A 16721-nucleotide genomic window follows, 5' to 3' on the forward strand; every position below is an offset into this window, starting at 1 on the left:
TCCCATTCCATAGATTGCCTTTTCATTTTGTTGGCAGTTTCCTTTGCTGTGAAGAAGCTTTTTAGTTTGATGTAGTCCCACTTGTTTATTTTTGTTTTTGTTGCCTTTGCTTTTAGTGCCAAATTCAAAAAATCATTGCCAAGGCCAATGTCAAGAATATTTTCCCCTATGTCTTCTTTTATGAGTTTTATGGTTTCAGGTCTTATGTTCAAGTCTTTAATCCACTTAGAGTTGATTTTTGTGTATGGTGTAAAACAGGGGTACAGTTTCATTCTTTTGCATTTGGCTGTCCAGTGTTCTCAACACCATTTACTGAAGAGACTATACTTTCCCCATTGTATATTCTTGGCTCCTTTGTAAAAACTAATTGACCACATATGCATGGGTTTGTTTCTGGTTCTCTATTCTGTTCCATTAATCTATGTGTCTGTTTTTATGCCAATACTATACTGTTTCAATTACTACAGCTTTGTAATATAATTTGAAATCAGGAAGTGCAATGCCTCCAGCTTTGTTCTTCTCTCTCAAGATTCCTTTAGCTATTCATGTTCTTGTTTTGGTTCCATATGAAATTTAGAAGTTTTTTCTATTTCTGTGAAAAATGCCACTGGAATTTTGATAGGAATTGCATTGAATCTGTAGATTGCTGTGAGTATTATGGACATTTTAACAATCTTAATGCTTCCAATTTATTAGCATGGAATACCTTTTCATTTATTTGTGTCATCTTCAATTTCTTTCATCAGTGTTTTGTAGTTTTCAGTTTATAGGTCTTTACCTCCCTGTTTAAATTTATTCCCAAATATTTTATTCATTTTGATGCAGTTGTAAATGGTATTGTTTTCTTAATTTATCTTTCTGATAGTTCATTGTTGGTGTATACATACACAAATGATTTTGTACGTTGATTTTGTTTTTAAAAAAATTATTTATTTATTTTTGGCTGCATTGGGTCTTTGTTGTTGGGTCTTCGTTGCTGCGTGCAGGCTTTCGCTAGTTGTGGTGAGCAGGGGCTTCTCTTCGTTGTGGTATGCAGGTTTCTCATTGTGGTGGCTTCTCTTGTTTTGGAGCTTGGGCTCTAGGCACATGGGCTTCAGTAGTTGCGGCACATGGGCTCAGTAGTTGTGGCTCGTGGGTTCTAGAGAACAGGATCAGTAGTTGTGGCACATGGGCTTAGTTGCTCCGCGGCACGTGGGATCTTCCTGGACCGGGGCTCGAACCTATGTCCCCTGCACTGGCAGGCAGATTCTTAACCACCGCGCCACCAGGGAAGTTCTGTGTGTTGATTTTGTATCCTGCAACTTTACTGAACTTATTAGTTCTAACAGTTTTTTGGTGGAATCTTTAGGGGTTTTTATATATAATGTCATCTGCAGAGACAATTTTACTTTTTCCTTTCTGATTTGGTTGCCTTTTATTTCTTTTTCTTGCTTAATTGCTGAGATTTCCGGTACTATGTTGAATAAGAGTGATGAGAGTAGGCACGCTTGTCTTGTTCCTGAGTTTAGAGGAAAAGTTTTCAGCTTTTTATTGTTGAGTATGATGTTAGCTGTGGGCTTGTCATACATGGCCTTTATTATGTTGAAGTGTGTTGCTTTTATACGTGGTTTATTGAGAGTTTTTATCATAAAGGATGTTGAATTTTGTCAAATGCATTCTCTGCATCTATTGAGATGGTCATGTGATTTTTATCCTTCATTTTGTCAATGTGGTGTATCACATTGATTGATTTGTGTATGTTGAATCATCCTCACATCCCTGGGATGAATCCCACTCAGTCGTGGCGTATGATCCTTTTAATATATTGTTGAATTCAGTTTGCTAAAATTTTGTTGAGAATTTTTGTATCTATGTTCATCAGGGATATTGACCTGTAATTTTCTTTTCTTGTAATGTCCTTGTCTGGCTTTGGTATCACAGTAATGCTGGCCTCACAAAACAAATTTGAAAGTGTTCTCTCCTCTTGTATTTTTTGGAAGGATTTGAGAAGGAATGGTATTAACTGTTGTTTCAGTATTTGGTAGAACTCACCAGTTGTGGTCCTGGTCTTTTCTTTGTCAGGATGTTTTTGATTACTGATTCAATCTCCTTACTAGTAATTGGTCAATTCAGATTTTCTATTTCTTCATGTTTCAGACTTTGTAGGTTGTATATTTCTAGGAATTCATCAATTTCTTTTAGGTTGTCTAGTTTGTTGGTATATAATTGGTCATAATAGTTTCTTATGATCCTTAGTATTTCTGTGTGATCAATTGCAATGTCTCCTCTTTCATTTCTGATTTTATTTATTTGAGTCTTCTTTTTTTTCTTCTTGGTCTAGCTAAAGTTTTGTAAATTTTGCTTACCTTTTCAAAAAATCAGTTTTTAGTTTCATTGATCTTTTGTCTTTTTAGTCTTTATTTCATATTTTTTTCTCTAACCTTTGCTTTTTCCTTTCTTCTACTAAGTTTGAGCTCAGTTTGTTCTTTTTTCCAGTTCCTTGAAATGTAAATTTAGGTTGTTGATTTGAGATCTTTCTTTTTTTCTTAATGTAGGTGTTTGTCACTATAAACTTCCCTCTAGAACTGCTTTTGCTGTACTCCATAAGTTTTTGTATATTGTGTCTCCATTTTCATTTGTCTCAAGATGTATTTTGATTTCCCTTTTGATGTTTTTCTTTGACTCGTGTTCAAGAGCATGTTTTTAAATCTCCACATATATATGAATTTTCCAGTTTTCTTCTTGTAATTAATTTCTAGTTTCATACCATTGTGGTCAGAAAAGATGCTTGATATGATTTCAATATTCTTAAGTTTATTTATTGTTGATCTATCCTATTCCATATGCACTTGAGAAGAAATGTCTGTTTTGCTGTTGTTAACTGGAATGTTCTGAATATGTCTGTTAGGTCTACTGGTCTAATGTGTAGTTTAAGCCCAATGTTTCCTTTTTGATTTTCCATCTGGATGGTCTATTCATTGTTGAAAGTGGGGTATTGAAGTCTCCTACTCTTATTGTATTGCTGTCTGTTTCTCCCTTCAGATCTGTTAATATTTGCTTTATATATTTAGGTGCTCTAATGTTGGGTGCATAAATATTTACACTTGTCATATCTTCTTGATGAATTGATCCCTTTATCATTATGTAATGACCATCTGTATCTCTTGTTAAAGTGTTTGGCTTAAAGTCTATTTTATCTGAATCTCTTTTAGGCAGCATATAGTTGGGTCTTATATTTTTTTATCCATTTAGCCACTCTGTGTTTTTTGATTGGAGACTTTAGTTCATTTACATTTAAAGTCATTATTGATAGGTGTGAACTTACTATTGACATCTTGTTAATTGTTTTCTGGCTGTTTTGTAATTCTTTTGTTCCTTTCTTGCTTTCTTCCTTTGTGATATGATGATTTTCTATAGTGCTATGCTTTGATTCCTTTTTCATTATCTTTTGTATATCTACTATAGACTGTTTTTTTTTTTTACTATAGACTTTTGCTTTGTGGTTACCAAGAAGCTTACATGAAACATCTTATATTTATAACAGTCCATCTTAAGCAGATAGCAACTTAACTTTGAATGCATTCAAAAGCTCTATATTTTTATAGTCCTTCCCCATTTTATGTTTTTGATGTCACAATTTTATATTTTTTAATATTGTATAGCTATTAATAAATTATTATTATTATTTTTTTTGTGTGTGTGTGTGTGTGGTATGCGGACCTCCCTCTGCCGTGGCCTCTCCCGTTGCGGAGCACAGGCTCCGGGCGCGCAGGCCCAGCGGCCATGGCTCATGGGCCCAGCCGCTCCGCGGCATGTGGGATCCTCCCAGACCGGGGCGCGAACCCGGTTCCCCTGCATCGGCAGGCGGACGTGCAACCGCTGCGCCACCAGGGAAGCCCCTATTGTTTTGTTTTTAATACTCTTGTCTTTTAACCTTTATACTAGAGTTGTAAGTGATTTACCCACCATCACTGCAATATGAGAGAATTCTGAATTAAATTATATATTTACCTTTACTGGTGAGTTTTATACTTTCATATATTTTCATATTAGTAATTAGCATCCTTTCATTTCAACTTGAGGACCTATATTTTTTACATATGTCAGTATTTTTATTAATTTTTAAATAAAAATTTCAAAGGTTACTTTCCATTTACAGTTGTTACAAAATATTGGCTATATGCCCCGTGTTGTACAATACATCCTTGAGCCTATCTTACACCCAGTAGTTTGTACTTCCCACACCCCCACTCCTCTATTGCCCCCTTCTACACTGGTAATCACTAGTTTGTTCTCTATATCTCTGAGACTGCTTCTTTTTTGTTATATTCACTAGTTTGTTGTAAATTTTTAGATTCCACATGTAAGTGATATCATACAGTATTTGTTTTTCTCTGAAGACCTCGCTTTAACATTTCTTATATCAAGTCTAGTGGTGATGAACTCCTTCAGATTTTGTTTCTAAAATTCTTTATCTCTTCAATTTTGAAGGACAACTTTGCAGGGTAGAGTATTCTTCGTTGGCAGTTTTTTCTTTCAGCACTTTGAGCATATCTTCCCACTCCCTTCTGGCCTGCAAAGTTTAAAATTGCTTCTTTGTTTGCTATGGTCCTGTGAGACTTGTGAATGCAAGCCTCATTGGCTATCAGAGCTAAGTGATTTGGAGGCCGGTCCCTCAGAGAGAAGCTGCAAAACCTGGGGTCCCAGATGTGTGTACAGACTCCTTCCAGACAGATGCTGGCAATCTGGTTTTATCAGTGGAGCAAATTGAAGGAAGTAGGCAAGAGAAGTGCCCATGAGCTCCCCTGGGCTCCAGAGAGGATCTCAGCTAGCCCTTGGATATGTGCTAAATTAGAAGCTGGGTCTCCAGGCATCAGCTTGTAAAGTATGGAGTCAAACCCTTTCTAGACAAAGAATGAAGACAGGAGTTTTTGCCTGCTCCCTCTGCACTGAGCCCTGGAGGCTTAGCTGTACTGAGTGTTCATGTGCTCTGTTAAGAATTGCTTCTTTGTTTGCTATAGTCCTGTGGGTCTCATGGATGCAAGCCCTATTGGCTTGCAGAACTAGGTGTTTTGGGGACCCAGCCCTCAGGTGGAAGTCTTAAAAGTTGAGGTGCTAGATATGCAATCTAAACCCTTTGCTCCTCAGGGAGAAGCTGGGGGTTGAGGATTTTCTCCTGAATGTATGGTGCTATGCTAGGGGTGGTATTTATGATGAGAGTGTGTCTCAGCTTCTCCTACTTATTTCAGTGTGGCTACTTTTTTTTTGGGGGGTTGGGGGGTGGCATGCCACACGGCTTGCAGGATCTCAATTCCCTGATCAGAGATTGAACCTGGGCCACGACAGTGAAAGTCTGGAATCCTAACCACTAGGCCACCAGGGTACTGCCAGTGTGGCTATTTTCTTATTCGCCTGATGTGTAGGAGTCATTCAGCTGGTTTCTGGATTTCTTGCAGAGGCAATTGCTCTGTGTGTATCTGTACATTCAGTGCATCTGTGGGAGGAGAGAAGTTTAAGAGCCTCCCATGTTACCATCTTGGTCACAAAAGAAAACGAAACAAAACCAAACACTTTTTTTTTCATTAAGAAAGAAAAGAGAAAAAAAAAAGAGAAAAAAAGAAGGAAGAATCATTCATGGTGACCTGGGTTAGAAGACTCAGGCTTCAAGAACCAGAATCAACTGTTTCTGGGTCAATTGCCTCATAACCTTACATACATAAGCTTTACGGCTTAAGGAAGGATGTAGGATCATTTCTAATCTTGTAGACTATGACTCTTCCACCAGGATCAACTCAAGACCTCATTATGAATTACATTAAAGTTTTTTTTCTGGTTGTGATATTGTCAGGAAAGAGCTCAGCCAACCTAACCAAGATCACTTGGGGGTGTAGCACAGGAAGGAAGATGAATATAGTTCATCTTTTTTCCTTTTGCTAGGTGCAGATGAATTAATTATAGTTTCCAGAGAAGCATTCCCTTTCGCTTAAAATAGTGTCAAATTTTCCATCCAAGTCTTCTATGAATAGAAGCTATTTGACTTGACATTAGGACAGAGCTTTGGAATCTGGAGATGACACTGACTACCTCTGTTTCTCTACAAGGCAACCATCAGCTTGGGTTCTCAGTCTTTAGTTTTTTTTCCTCCATAAAATGGGAATGAAATACGCTCATTCATTTATTTCAGGAGGCTTTAGGGGAATTATTTAAAAACCACTTTTAATGTGTTGAGTAACTCAAATGGAAGGCAATAGATGCAAGGGAATTCTGGGGAAGAAATCCATTTAATATGAATTGAGTTATTTTCTGGGTTATTTAGATAAGATACAGAATGATCTTTAGGCTTGTAATCAGGACCATCTCCAGGCCTGTCTTTTGGAAAAGAGCTACACTTCATTTCTATTGCTGGCAACTTATATGTAGGAGAGTGATTCTTAGCCCTGCTCTGAGGTTTAAAAAATGTTTGAGTCCCACCTTGAAAGACTAATTTTACCTGTAAGGACATTAATGCGCTTTAGGTTAATTCTTATAATTATTTTTGTAAGAAGAGGGTGGACATTTACGTATAGATGAAAACTCACTGCTTTGGTGTATAGATTTTTCATAAAATAACCCACGTCTTTATCTTCTTCCTGCAGAACAAACTGTGTGGAGTTTTACCCAATATTTATGATTACATTGTGGACGGCTGGATGGTATTTCAACCAAGGTAAGTTTAATGACGACTGTGGTCCTTACAACTATTAAACAGCAGATATGCAACCAGACATCTACTGATCCTGGAAGTTGTTTTAAACAAAATAAGCCCTGTCTGTTTGCATCCAAGAACACTGTGCTGCAGATAGGCTAACTCTGGCGTCATTGCAATTTAATTCAGTGATTTTTTTAAAAACTTGGAACAAACTGTACGTGGGGGAATCCAGAATGAATATGACATGCGATTTTGTCTTCAAATCTAATATGCTAAATTCTAATTTATTTGCAGGAACAGAACACAGAATTAACAGTTCACTGTAATAATTATAGCTAATATTTATTGAATACTTACTTTGTGCCAGGTACAGTTTTTAAGTGTCATGCATGTATTATCTCATATGTAGGATTTACCTTCCTCTGTGGCAGGGTCTGTAATTCATTCCTGCTTTGCAGGTGAGGAAACTGAAGTACAGAGAGGTTAAGTCGTTTGTCCAACTTAACATTCCCCAATGTAGGAGAAAAGTAGCCTTCGAGTACAGAGCAGGGTTTATAGGTATTTGGCCCAACAACCCATGTACTTTTTTTTTTTTTTTTTTTTTTTTTTTTTTTTTTTTTAACATCTTTATTGGAGTGTAACTGTTTTACAATAGTGTGTTAGTCTCTCCTTTACAACAAAGTGAATCAGTTATACGTATACATATGTTCCCATATCTCTTCCCTCTTGCGTCTCCCTTCCTCCCATCCTCCCTATCCCACCCCTCTCCGTGGTCACAAAGCACTAAGCTGATCTCCCTGTGCTATGCAGCTGCTTCCCACTAGCTATCTGTTTTACGTTTGGTAGTGTATATATGTCCCTGCCGGTCTCTCACTTCGTCACAGCTTACCCTTCCCCCTCCCCATGTCCTCAAGTCCATGCTCTAGTAGGTCTGTGTTTTATTCCCGTCCTACCACTAATCTCTTCATGACATTTTTTTTCTTAGATTCCATATATATGTGTTAGCATACGGTATTTGTTTTTCTCCTTCTGACTTATTTCACTCCCATGTACTGTTTGTTAAGAGTTTCCAAGGATGTAGTGCTGCTACGACTGTATGTAGAAACTCTATAAACATCTGCTTTCCATTTGAATGGGGTATCCTTGGCGAGCTGAGGGCTTTACATGCAAACTCTGCCCGCCCCTTTCACGGGAGCTCAGACTAGCATCAGCTACCTTATTTGGAGAAATTCAATCCCTTTTTCTTTCTGATAACTCTCGTGGCCTCATTTGGGTTTGACACTTGATTGCTACGATTTAAATAACCCCAGATCTAGCTGGTTTTTAAAGGCAACCCTATCACCTCCCCTCCTGTAATTTTTACTGTCAACTGAGAAATTTCAGCTAAAAGGTCCTCTAGAGAATGATTTAACTTTTTTCCAACTTACATTTTTATCCCTTAAGGGCAAGAATGAAGGCGGCAGGTCCTTGTCAGGTGAGACCACATTCACGACTAATAACAAAAGTGCCTTTTGATAATGGGACTCGGCCTCTGCCATTTGAACCTTTGGATTTCACTGTGATGGGCTGAATGAGGCTGACCGCCAGTTTTCTTCCTGCAGAACAAACTGTGTGGAGTTTTACCCAATATTTATGATTACATTGTGGACGGCTGGATGGTATTTCAACCAAGGTAAGTTTAATGACGACTGTGGTCCTTACAACTATTAAACAGCAGATACGCAACCAGACATCTACTGATCCTGGAAGTTGTTTTAAACAAGATAAGCCCTGTCTGTTTGCATCCAAGAACACTGTGCTGCAGATAGGCTAACTCTGGCGTCAAAGGATATCTTGGGTATCTTGTTGTAATTTGCACTCTTTCTCATCCAGAGTAGCTTGCCTATTAACTGCCTTGAACAGTTCTCATTGGGTTTGTGGGAGTAATGGATTAGATAGGGAGTTTCTAAACCGCGGCGTGCTCAGAATCTCTCCCCTTCCTCAGAGGCCGGGTGGCGCTTCCACCTTTTCTCCTCCTGCTCTTTGCTGGGCCCCCTCGTTCTCCTCCTTCGGGGCCCAGCACAAGCGTCATCCCCTCAGAGGGGCCTTCCGTGACCCTTCCTAAAGGTGGCCTCCTCCAGTTCCTGGCGGCCCATCCTCCTTCATTTCCTTCACAGCACGTTCAAGTCTATTTTTCTTCTTGTTTTCCCCTTTGTCGTCTGTCTTTGATGATAAACTCCATAAGGGCAGGGAGCTTGTATCTTTTTCACAGCTAACTCCAATCCTTAGAATAATACCTGGTATATAGTAGAAGCCAAAAAAAATGTTTATGACCTAAGAAAATAATGAATTTCATTTTATCCAGCATATCAGAGTCCCACAGACAGACTTCTAGTGTTTATAAGAGGGCTCTGGCAGTTTACATCTGTGACGTGTTGAGGAAGACAGAGGGTCCCTAGTGTAGGGAAGATATTGAGAGTTTTCATTGGACTGGATGGCAGAACATAACCCCACATTTTACACTTCTTTTAGGTAAAATTTGTATTTAGTGAAATGCACAAATCTTAAGTGTACCATCCGATGAGTTTTGACAAGTGTATGCACCCGTGTCACTCAAATCCCTATCAAGATACAGAACATGACAACCACTCAGAAAGCTTCCTCGGGTCCTTCCCAGTCCCTTTCAGAGGGAGACAATGCTCTGATTTTTTTAAAATCATAGTTTAGTTTTGTCCATTCTAGAACTTTCTATAATTGGAATCATAGTATGTACTCTTGTATAATGCTTCATTCACTCAGCAAAATATTTTTGAGATTCACCATGCTGTTTGTCGCAAGTGGTCTGTTTCTTTTCATTGCCAGGGGGCCTCCATTCTATGGTTATCACAGTTTGGTTATCCATTCTCCTGTGGATAGATTTCCAGGCTGTTTTCAGTGTTTGGCCATTATGAATAAAGCTGCAATGACCATTCTGTACAAGTCTTTTTATGGACATGTGCTTTCATTTCACTTGGGTAAATACACAGGAAAGGAAGGAATTGCTGGGTCAAAAAGTAATGTTTAGTTTTATAAGACACTACCAGAACTTCTCCCAAAGTGGCTGAACCATTTTGCATTCCCACCAATAATGTATGAGATTCCAACACCCCCAATATTTTATGCTTCAGTCTTTTTAAAATTTCACCATTCTGGTGGGTGTGCCAGTGGTGTCATCGCATCGTGGTTTTAAATTGCAGTTTTGCTGATATTGAATGATGTTGAATAATGTTGAAAAAATTTTTCATGTGCGTATTGGTACATTTGTTTATCTTGCTATGTGAATTTTCTATTCAAATATTTTGCCCATTAAAAACATTAAGTTGTTTTTCTTTCATTGTTGAATTGCCAGAGTTCTGCACACAAGTCTTTTGTCAGATACACGTTCTGTGAGTATTGTCAATTTTCACACCGCATTTTGAGAGGCTGCCATCATGTTCTGTGTCTTGTCTTTTTTTTTCTCTATAGTTTTTTTTTTTTTTTTTTTTTTCTCTATAGTTTTTTGATACTTGTCTAAGTCTGGTGTACATATATGTCTGTCACCAGTATTTCTGGGGATACTCAGAAGCTGCTAAAAAAAAGGTAAGGAACACCCAAGAATTGTGTGTTTAGACAAAAAGTAGCAGGATGGAGTCTGTATTAGCTTCCTGTTCCTGAGAGTAATACAGCACTGATGGCTATGACGGCAGAAGTGATCTACGTTGCCTGAGGCCAAGTCTCACCAGGCCCTCCACAATTAGGTGTGAGATAGGAAACTGTGAGGATAAAACTGTACACGAAGTGTGCACTCTTTTGACCACCACACTTTAAATCCTTGCAAACGTTTTGCACTATCTCCCAAATTTACCAAGGAAATAATCCCTCCCATCCTTGATAATCCTTTGAATGTTCAAAAGGAGCCGCTTGACCTCTGTGGCTAGGCATCCTTTTTAATTTATCTGATGAATCAAAATTTTCAAATGGCAAAAACATGGAAGTTCTGGGCAGTGTCCACAATGAGAGTTCTGCCCCAGGCTCCCCAGCTTCATCCCTGTAGCCCGGTTTATTTATCATCTCTCTCTCTCTCTCTCTCTCTCTCTCTCTCTCTCTCTCTCTCTCTCTCTCTCTCTCGCATCCGCCCGCAGGATCACTGTTTTCCGGTTGAGTCTGGGGGTTTTGGCCCTGTTGACTGTCCTAAGCACCGGTGGGGATTGCAAACAGCTTTCTGGATGAATACCTGGACTTCAATGTTGCCAAGAAACTGAGGCACTTCTAATGTTTCCCCCTCCCTTTGCTCAAACGCCTGCAGAAGATGTTTCCACTCTAAAGGTTAGATGGTGCCACTTGCTCAATTAAAAGAAGTAAGTGTCCTTTTTTTTTGACATGGCTTTGTAGAAACATCCCCTTTAGATTTTCCTGTTAGTTTAACAACTGAAGTTTGCCCTGAGGGGGAGGATCCGTAGCGTCAGTGGAAGTGTGTGGAGCCCTGGTTTTAGAAGCACATGCCAAAGTCATGACTGCTGGTGTAGAGAGAAAGCAGCCTGACCTGTCTGTGTCTAGGGCTTTCCGTGGACCACTGCCATCACTCACCTCTAAGACTGCTTCTCTCTTGATGGAAAGTTCCAGATAGATGCTGATAAGGCAGGTGAGCCCACTTCATTAGTTGCAGGAATGCAACAGTTGGTGAGGGAAGTCAGGCAAACACATCAAGTAGTCAGAGAAGAGAGTCATCAACTAACAGCACAAAACACATCTGGCTGTGAAAATGGACTTTGTAACGAACAAAGGAAAAAGGAAAAAAAAAAGAGGTCTGTCATTTTCAAGAAGCCATCCAGAGAAGTGTGCTCGGGAAATATCTCGCCTCTGGGCAGGGGAAGGGGGGTCGTGGTCATAGCTGGAGAGCCTAGGCTGGGTTCCACCGCACTTCCCATGCCACGCGGGGCTGGGGGCCTGCTGCTGTTGGACCCTGACGTGCAGTCACTGTCTGGCACAAGGCAAATGACCCTTCTTCACTTTCTTCATCTGTAAAATGGGAATGAGTCTTCAGGGACCTTAGGAGAATGGATTTATGGGCATATATAACTTTTTAGCATCAGGAAAAGAGCTCTCTGTAATTTTTCTAAAGAAAGTGTGACAGCCTCTGGTGTAGGCATCTCCAAGAAACTTTTTATTGGGCCTTTTTTGGTGTGTGGGTACAAAGGCAGTTACAGAGGCTATGAATAATAGAGAAAAATAAAGGCATGAAAACACTAGCGTTTCCAAAATAGTAGGGGAGAAGACACGACAACCTCTTGCATCCCAAGTAGCTGGGCTAAATACCCCAGAGTACACTGAGAACGACCAGTCTGGGAATGGGGTATCTGGATATCAGCCCAGTTCCCCCACTAACTGGCTCTTTGACCCTGGATAAGGCAGCTCACCATAGAGGTTGTGCAGCAAAAGAAGTGAAGACTCCAGGGCCGGTCAACACTAATCCTGTTCTACCACTCGCTGGCTGTGCTACCACAGCCGTGTAGCTCTCTGCCTCAGTTTTTTTCTCAGGTAAAATGGGGCTAATATTTTAAAATGCTATGATTCTATGGTCTTTTTACTTTTTAGTATTTCAGTCAGTTATAGTGACTCGTATTGTGACATTTTAATTGTTTTACACATTGAAGACAATAAAGGAAGAGAAAGTGCTATTTTTTGTTTTCATGGAGAACTTAAATTTAATATGTCCCGCCAGGGGGTAAAGTGCAAATTTTTGACCATAAAGCATAATTACTGCAAACTCATTATCCTTTGGAAGTGGGAAAAAACCCACAACTTTCCAAATCTTACACTTGAGAATTTTTAAACAATTTCTACCTTGCATTTAAATAGGAACTATTTAAAGATGTAAACTATAAACACATACACACACACACAAAGACACACACAGTTTGGTTAAACAACATGTGGAAAAAAGAAGATGGTCCCACCCGCATATCAAAGCTTTTTATCTTTAAAAATATCTGAACTATAGAATTTATTTCCTTTGTTGCAATTCTATTGTCACCAAGGCAACCTCTTGACGATTTTAATTCCTATAATTTGGTTACAGGGAGCAAATGTGTTGGCCAGGGAGATGTGGGTTTCTGATCTGACATACATTTTTTTTATATATTAGTAAATTGACTGATTTTACAGGGAGCAAACGTGTTGGCCAGGGAGATGTGAGTTTCTGATCTGACATACATATTTTTTACATATTAGTAAATTGACTGATTTTATTTTTAGAAATCAGATTCCTTGCCTCAAAAAGTCAATGTTATAAACAAAGGGATGGAGAAGAACTTTTCTGCATTAAAAGATACCCTTAAGAGGCATAAAACCCAAATGGCAACGTGGGATCCTTGATCAAACCCTGGTTAGAAAAAAACAGCTATGGGAGACATTTGGGACAATTTGAATAAGGAGTGAGAATTAGATATTAGGGAATTAATTGTGTTAGGTGTGATAATGATGTTGTGTCTAGGAAAGAAAATGCCCTAATTCTTTGGCGAGGTATGCTGGGAGGTTGAGGGGTAAAGTGACCGCGCATGTATAGCTTACTTTGAAATGGTTCCACAAAATGTATATGTGAAGCATATATGGTGAAGTGTTAACAAGTATCAAATCAAGTTGGTAGGTGTATAGTTATTCATTGTACTATTCTTTTTTTCTGATTGTTTGAAAATGATTGTCATACAAGTTTAAATATCTGAAGCAAAGTTAAAAGCTAAAGTCAGGTTCTCAGTAGCTCTGAAGATTTTTATGTTGAGTGCTGCCTCCTTGACTTGGGATCTGAGGTAGGGATAGAACCGTAGCATTAGCTCTGGCCCAGCAGCTGTCCTAGACGTGGCAGGGACACTTGGGCCCCGAGTGTGTGAATGTTGCCCTGATTACCTCCGCCTGTTATGAAATGAAACAGGTGTCTGTAGTAACTTGTCCAGAGAACACCAGCATGGAAATATAATGTCCTTAGAACTTAAAATGAAAAATGTTAGAAAGATAAAGGACTGATTACACAAACAAGCAGCGCTGCTCTCTTCCAAGGTATTTTTTCCTCTCGCACTTTGCAGGATTGGAAGTAGAGGAGGTGTGGCCAAAAAAGTCATTAATAAGGAAAAATATCAGGTCATCTGTTTTTTATCCTTTTTCTCTAGATACAACCTTCCTTGAAAAGAATGGTTAAAGGCAGAAATAGCTCCTTTAATGCTTTCGAATGTTCCTTAACTTTCAGCAATAAAATACCTCCTTCTTACGGGGCAAGTGCCTAGTGACTTCTTGGAAAGATGTTTATTCTCCTTCTTCCCCCGTTATACACTTGCTGCGCTGGGACTTTATAAAGGTCAACACGATTATAAATAAGAAATCATGTTAAAGGAGAATGGTATTCCACCCGTCCAGTGCAGTAAATACAAATATGTGGTTTTGACTCATCAGGACGAGGAGTAGTACCTCAGCCCTTCTCAGACTTCATGTTTTTATTCTGTTGTCAGCCTTCCCATCCCCACCCGCGAATCAGTTCAGTTTTGATCTCATGTCACTAATCCCATATCACTGGGACAAAGCCCAGCGTCACATTGTTTTCTACATGGTGTTATTTGTCAGCTGGTCTGGAACCACAGCCCACCATGGGTAGGGCTGGTCTCTTCTTCCATAGTCAAGTTCATTCTTTCTCTTGGTTTGTACATAGTAAAACTCACCTTTGCTTTGGATCTATTTTTGATGATGACCTTATTCTATTCTTGTGGCATCTTTTTCTGCTTCACCCAGACAGTTTTGAAACATGTTGCTTTGCCATGCTTTGTAAAGTTTGATGGGAAGACTCAGGTCAGGTCTTCTAGAAGTGGCGTGGATTCACATGTGTGTGATTCGTCACCAAAGGGCTCCCAGGAGGGGAAACTGAGGGAGTGGGGGAAACAGGGCAGAAAAAGGCAGGAAGCCAAGCAAGGGGGCACCTTCTGGCATAGTCCCAGCCTCTGCCTGATCCTGCAGGGGACCTTGGAACAGAAATGCTATCTCAGGGTTTGTCCAGGCAAGTTAACTGGGCTCTCACGCTCAGGTCGTTGGCTAAGGTCAGTCTGGAGGGATGTAAACTTCTAAGCGCATTCAACCCTCTGTGGGTGGTGCTGGTCAAGCCAGGCTGTCCTCCAAAGAGACGCAGCCACACATGGGTGTGTGTGTGTGCGCGCGCTGCGACAGTGTTCGTTACGGTGGGGCAAGGCCCGTCGTTACTTTCCCCCCAGTATATTCCTTGAGTTTTCTTCCTTTTCAAATAAAAAGTTTACTATCGGTTTCCAAGTTCTCTGCGTGAACGAGGTGGAATTTGAATTGTCACGGTTCCGAGTCTACCAATGGATTCAGTATATTCCTTTCATAGATGGCTCTCTTCTCTTACCTTTGCCACATCTCCTGGAGTGCAAATTTAGAACATTTTAGTAGCGTGGTGGAATTAAAAAGGCTGGGAATGATTGAGCGCCACTGTTACTTAAATGTTTAAATAATGATCTAAAAATTTTGAGACAAGAACTGCAGTTAATCAGTTAAAACCCAGGCATAATCCATCTGCTTAACTAAGGCTGGAGCTCCAGTGACAGTCCTAAAATCAACTCAACTTTGGATTGGTTCAGATAATGATCTTTTATTTGTTTTTTTCTTTAAAAGTGGTATGTCAACATCACTTCATTTCTACATTTCAGAGTTCTGTACATTTCTTAAAAGGAAATAAGCAATGCTCAATGTACAAAGTAAAAACAGAAAACTAGAAAAATCTGAATCAAATGGAGGAAGTTGCCATAGGTCATACAGTACAAATTAGTAATATGATGGCATCGGAAGTGCAATACCACTGCTGGATGAGTTAAGGAATGAAATAAAAATACTCTATTTTAAACAAACAGTATATATATATTTATATGTATATTTTTTACAGATAGTAGACCCAGTGATATCTGTCATATTGTAAAAACTTATTTACAAATAACTTTTTTTAGACATTACATATACATCAGCACCGTAGTAAAAACAAAAACAAAACCAAACCACCTTGTTAAACTCTACCTCTCTATGTAGTTGGTCCCAGTACTGAGCATTTGGAGGAAGCTTTAGAAAGAGCATGGAGCGGCCCTCCCCCTCCATCAGCCACCTCCAGTTTCTCATTATTTCTTATACATTTATTTCCTGTACCTTTCAGAAAAAGGTAATTATATATTCTGTGTCTTCTCATTTGTGTACTTTCTTCTGTTTGTTTTTGGTTTTCATCTGTTTCCACCCGAGAGTTTCCCTGGCAGTGTCCCTCCCCACACAGGGAGTTGAGTCAGGCCGCCACCCACCACCTCTTCCCGGGGGTGGCCCACTTGTTCTCCATCCTGCCCCTGGCTGAGTAGGGCTATGACCTTGGTACTTGGCGAGCAAGGCAAGGGCGGTGTTTGCCTGCCTGCCGCCTCTCTGCAGCCTCTGCCCCAGCTCTGCATTCGAACCCCCTTCCTTCCCAGGACCCGCCCCCAGTGCAGCCAGTCCGGCTCCCGTGGCTGGGCTGGGGCTCTGGTGTGGCGAGTTACACGTGAGTGCGCAGAAGCGAGCCTGCCTTCTGGACGCGGAGGGAGGGGGTGGCGGGAGGAAAGCTCACGCCACTCTCACTCACTCAGGACAATGGTTATGCCACGCGGCCTCCAAAACATGACAGTGGGAGGGGAGGAAAGGACGGATGAGGTCAGCTTTACGACAGTGGAGGTTGTGGATCCCTTCAGACAGACTTCAGTTAGGGCAGATCTGAGCGAATTACAAAGAGAACGACTGTACAGCACTTCAGGAGCGGATCACTTTGCCCACAGGAAAGGAACCATACCTGCTTGCTTTTCGTTATCAAAATGTGTGAAGTGGAGCAATTGATTTTTTTCAGTTCCTCAACTTTCAGGGTTTGAGACTTGTCTTTCTGGTGAGTAGGGATGAAGGGCCAGGCTGATTCTAGAGCATCACCCCTAGGATGTTCCCAAAGGGAGCCAGAGCCAGCGATGTCCAGGCCAGTCCTCCCTGGCGTCCCAGAAGCATAGAG

At 40.2% G+C, this 16721-nt stretch overlaps 1 protein-coding gene across 1 annotated transcript in view; it reads left to right on the forward strand.

The window, feature by feature from the left end:
* Window positions 1–16721, forward strand: part of MGST2 (microsomal glutathione S-transferase 2) — a 39840-nt gene that overhangs the window by 22300 nt on the left and 819 nt on the right. The window contains 4 exon segments of the mRNA XM_024126686.3: window positions 6615–6685; window positions 10182–10261; window positions 10805–10864; window positions 10866–11022. Coding sequence (XP_023982454.2) covers window positions 6615–6685; window positions 10182–10261; window positions 10805–10864; window positions 10866–10937 — 283 coding nt within the window. The 3' untranslated portion in view covers window positions 10938–11022.

Source organism: Physeter macrocephalus, chromosome 7 (assembly GCF_002837175.3).
Source record: "Physeter macrocephalus isolate SW-GA chromosome 7, ASM283717v5, whole genome shotgun sequence".
Lineage (NCBI taxonomy): Eukaryota > Metazoa > Chordata > Mammalia > Artiodactyla > Physeteridae > Physeter > Physeter macrocephalus.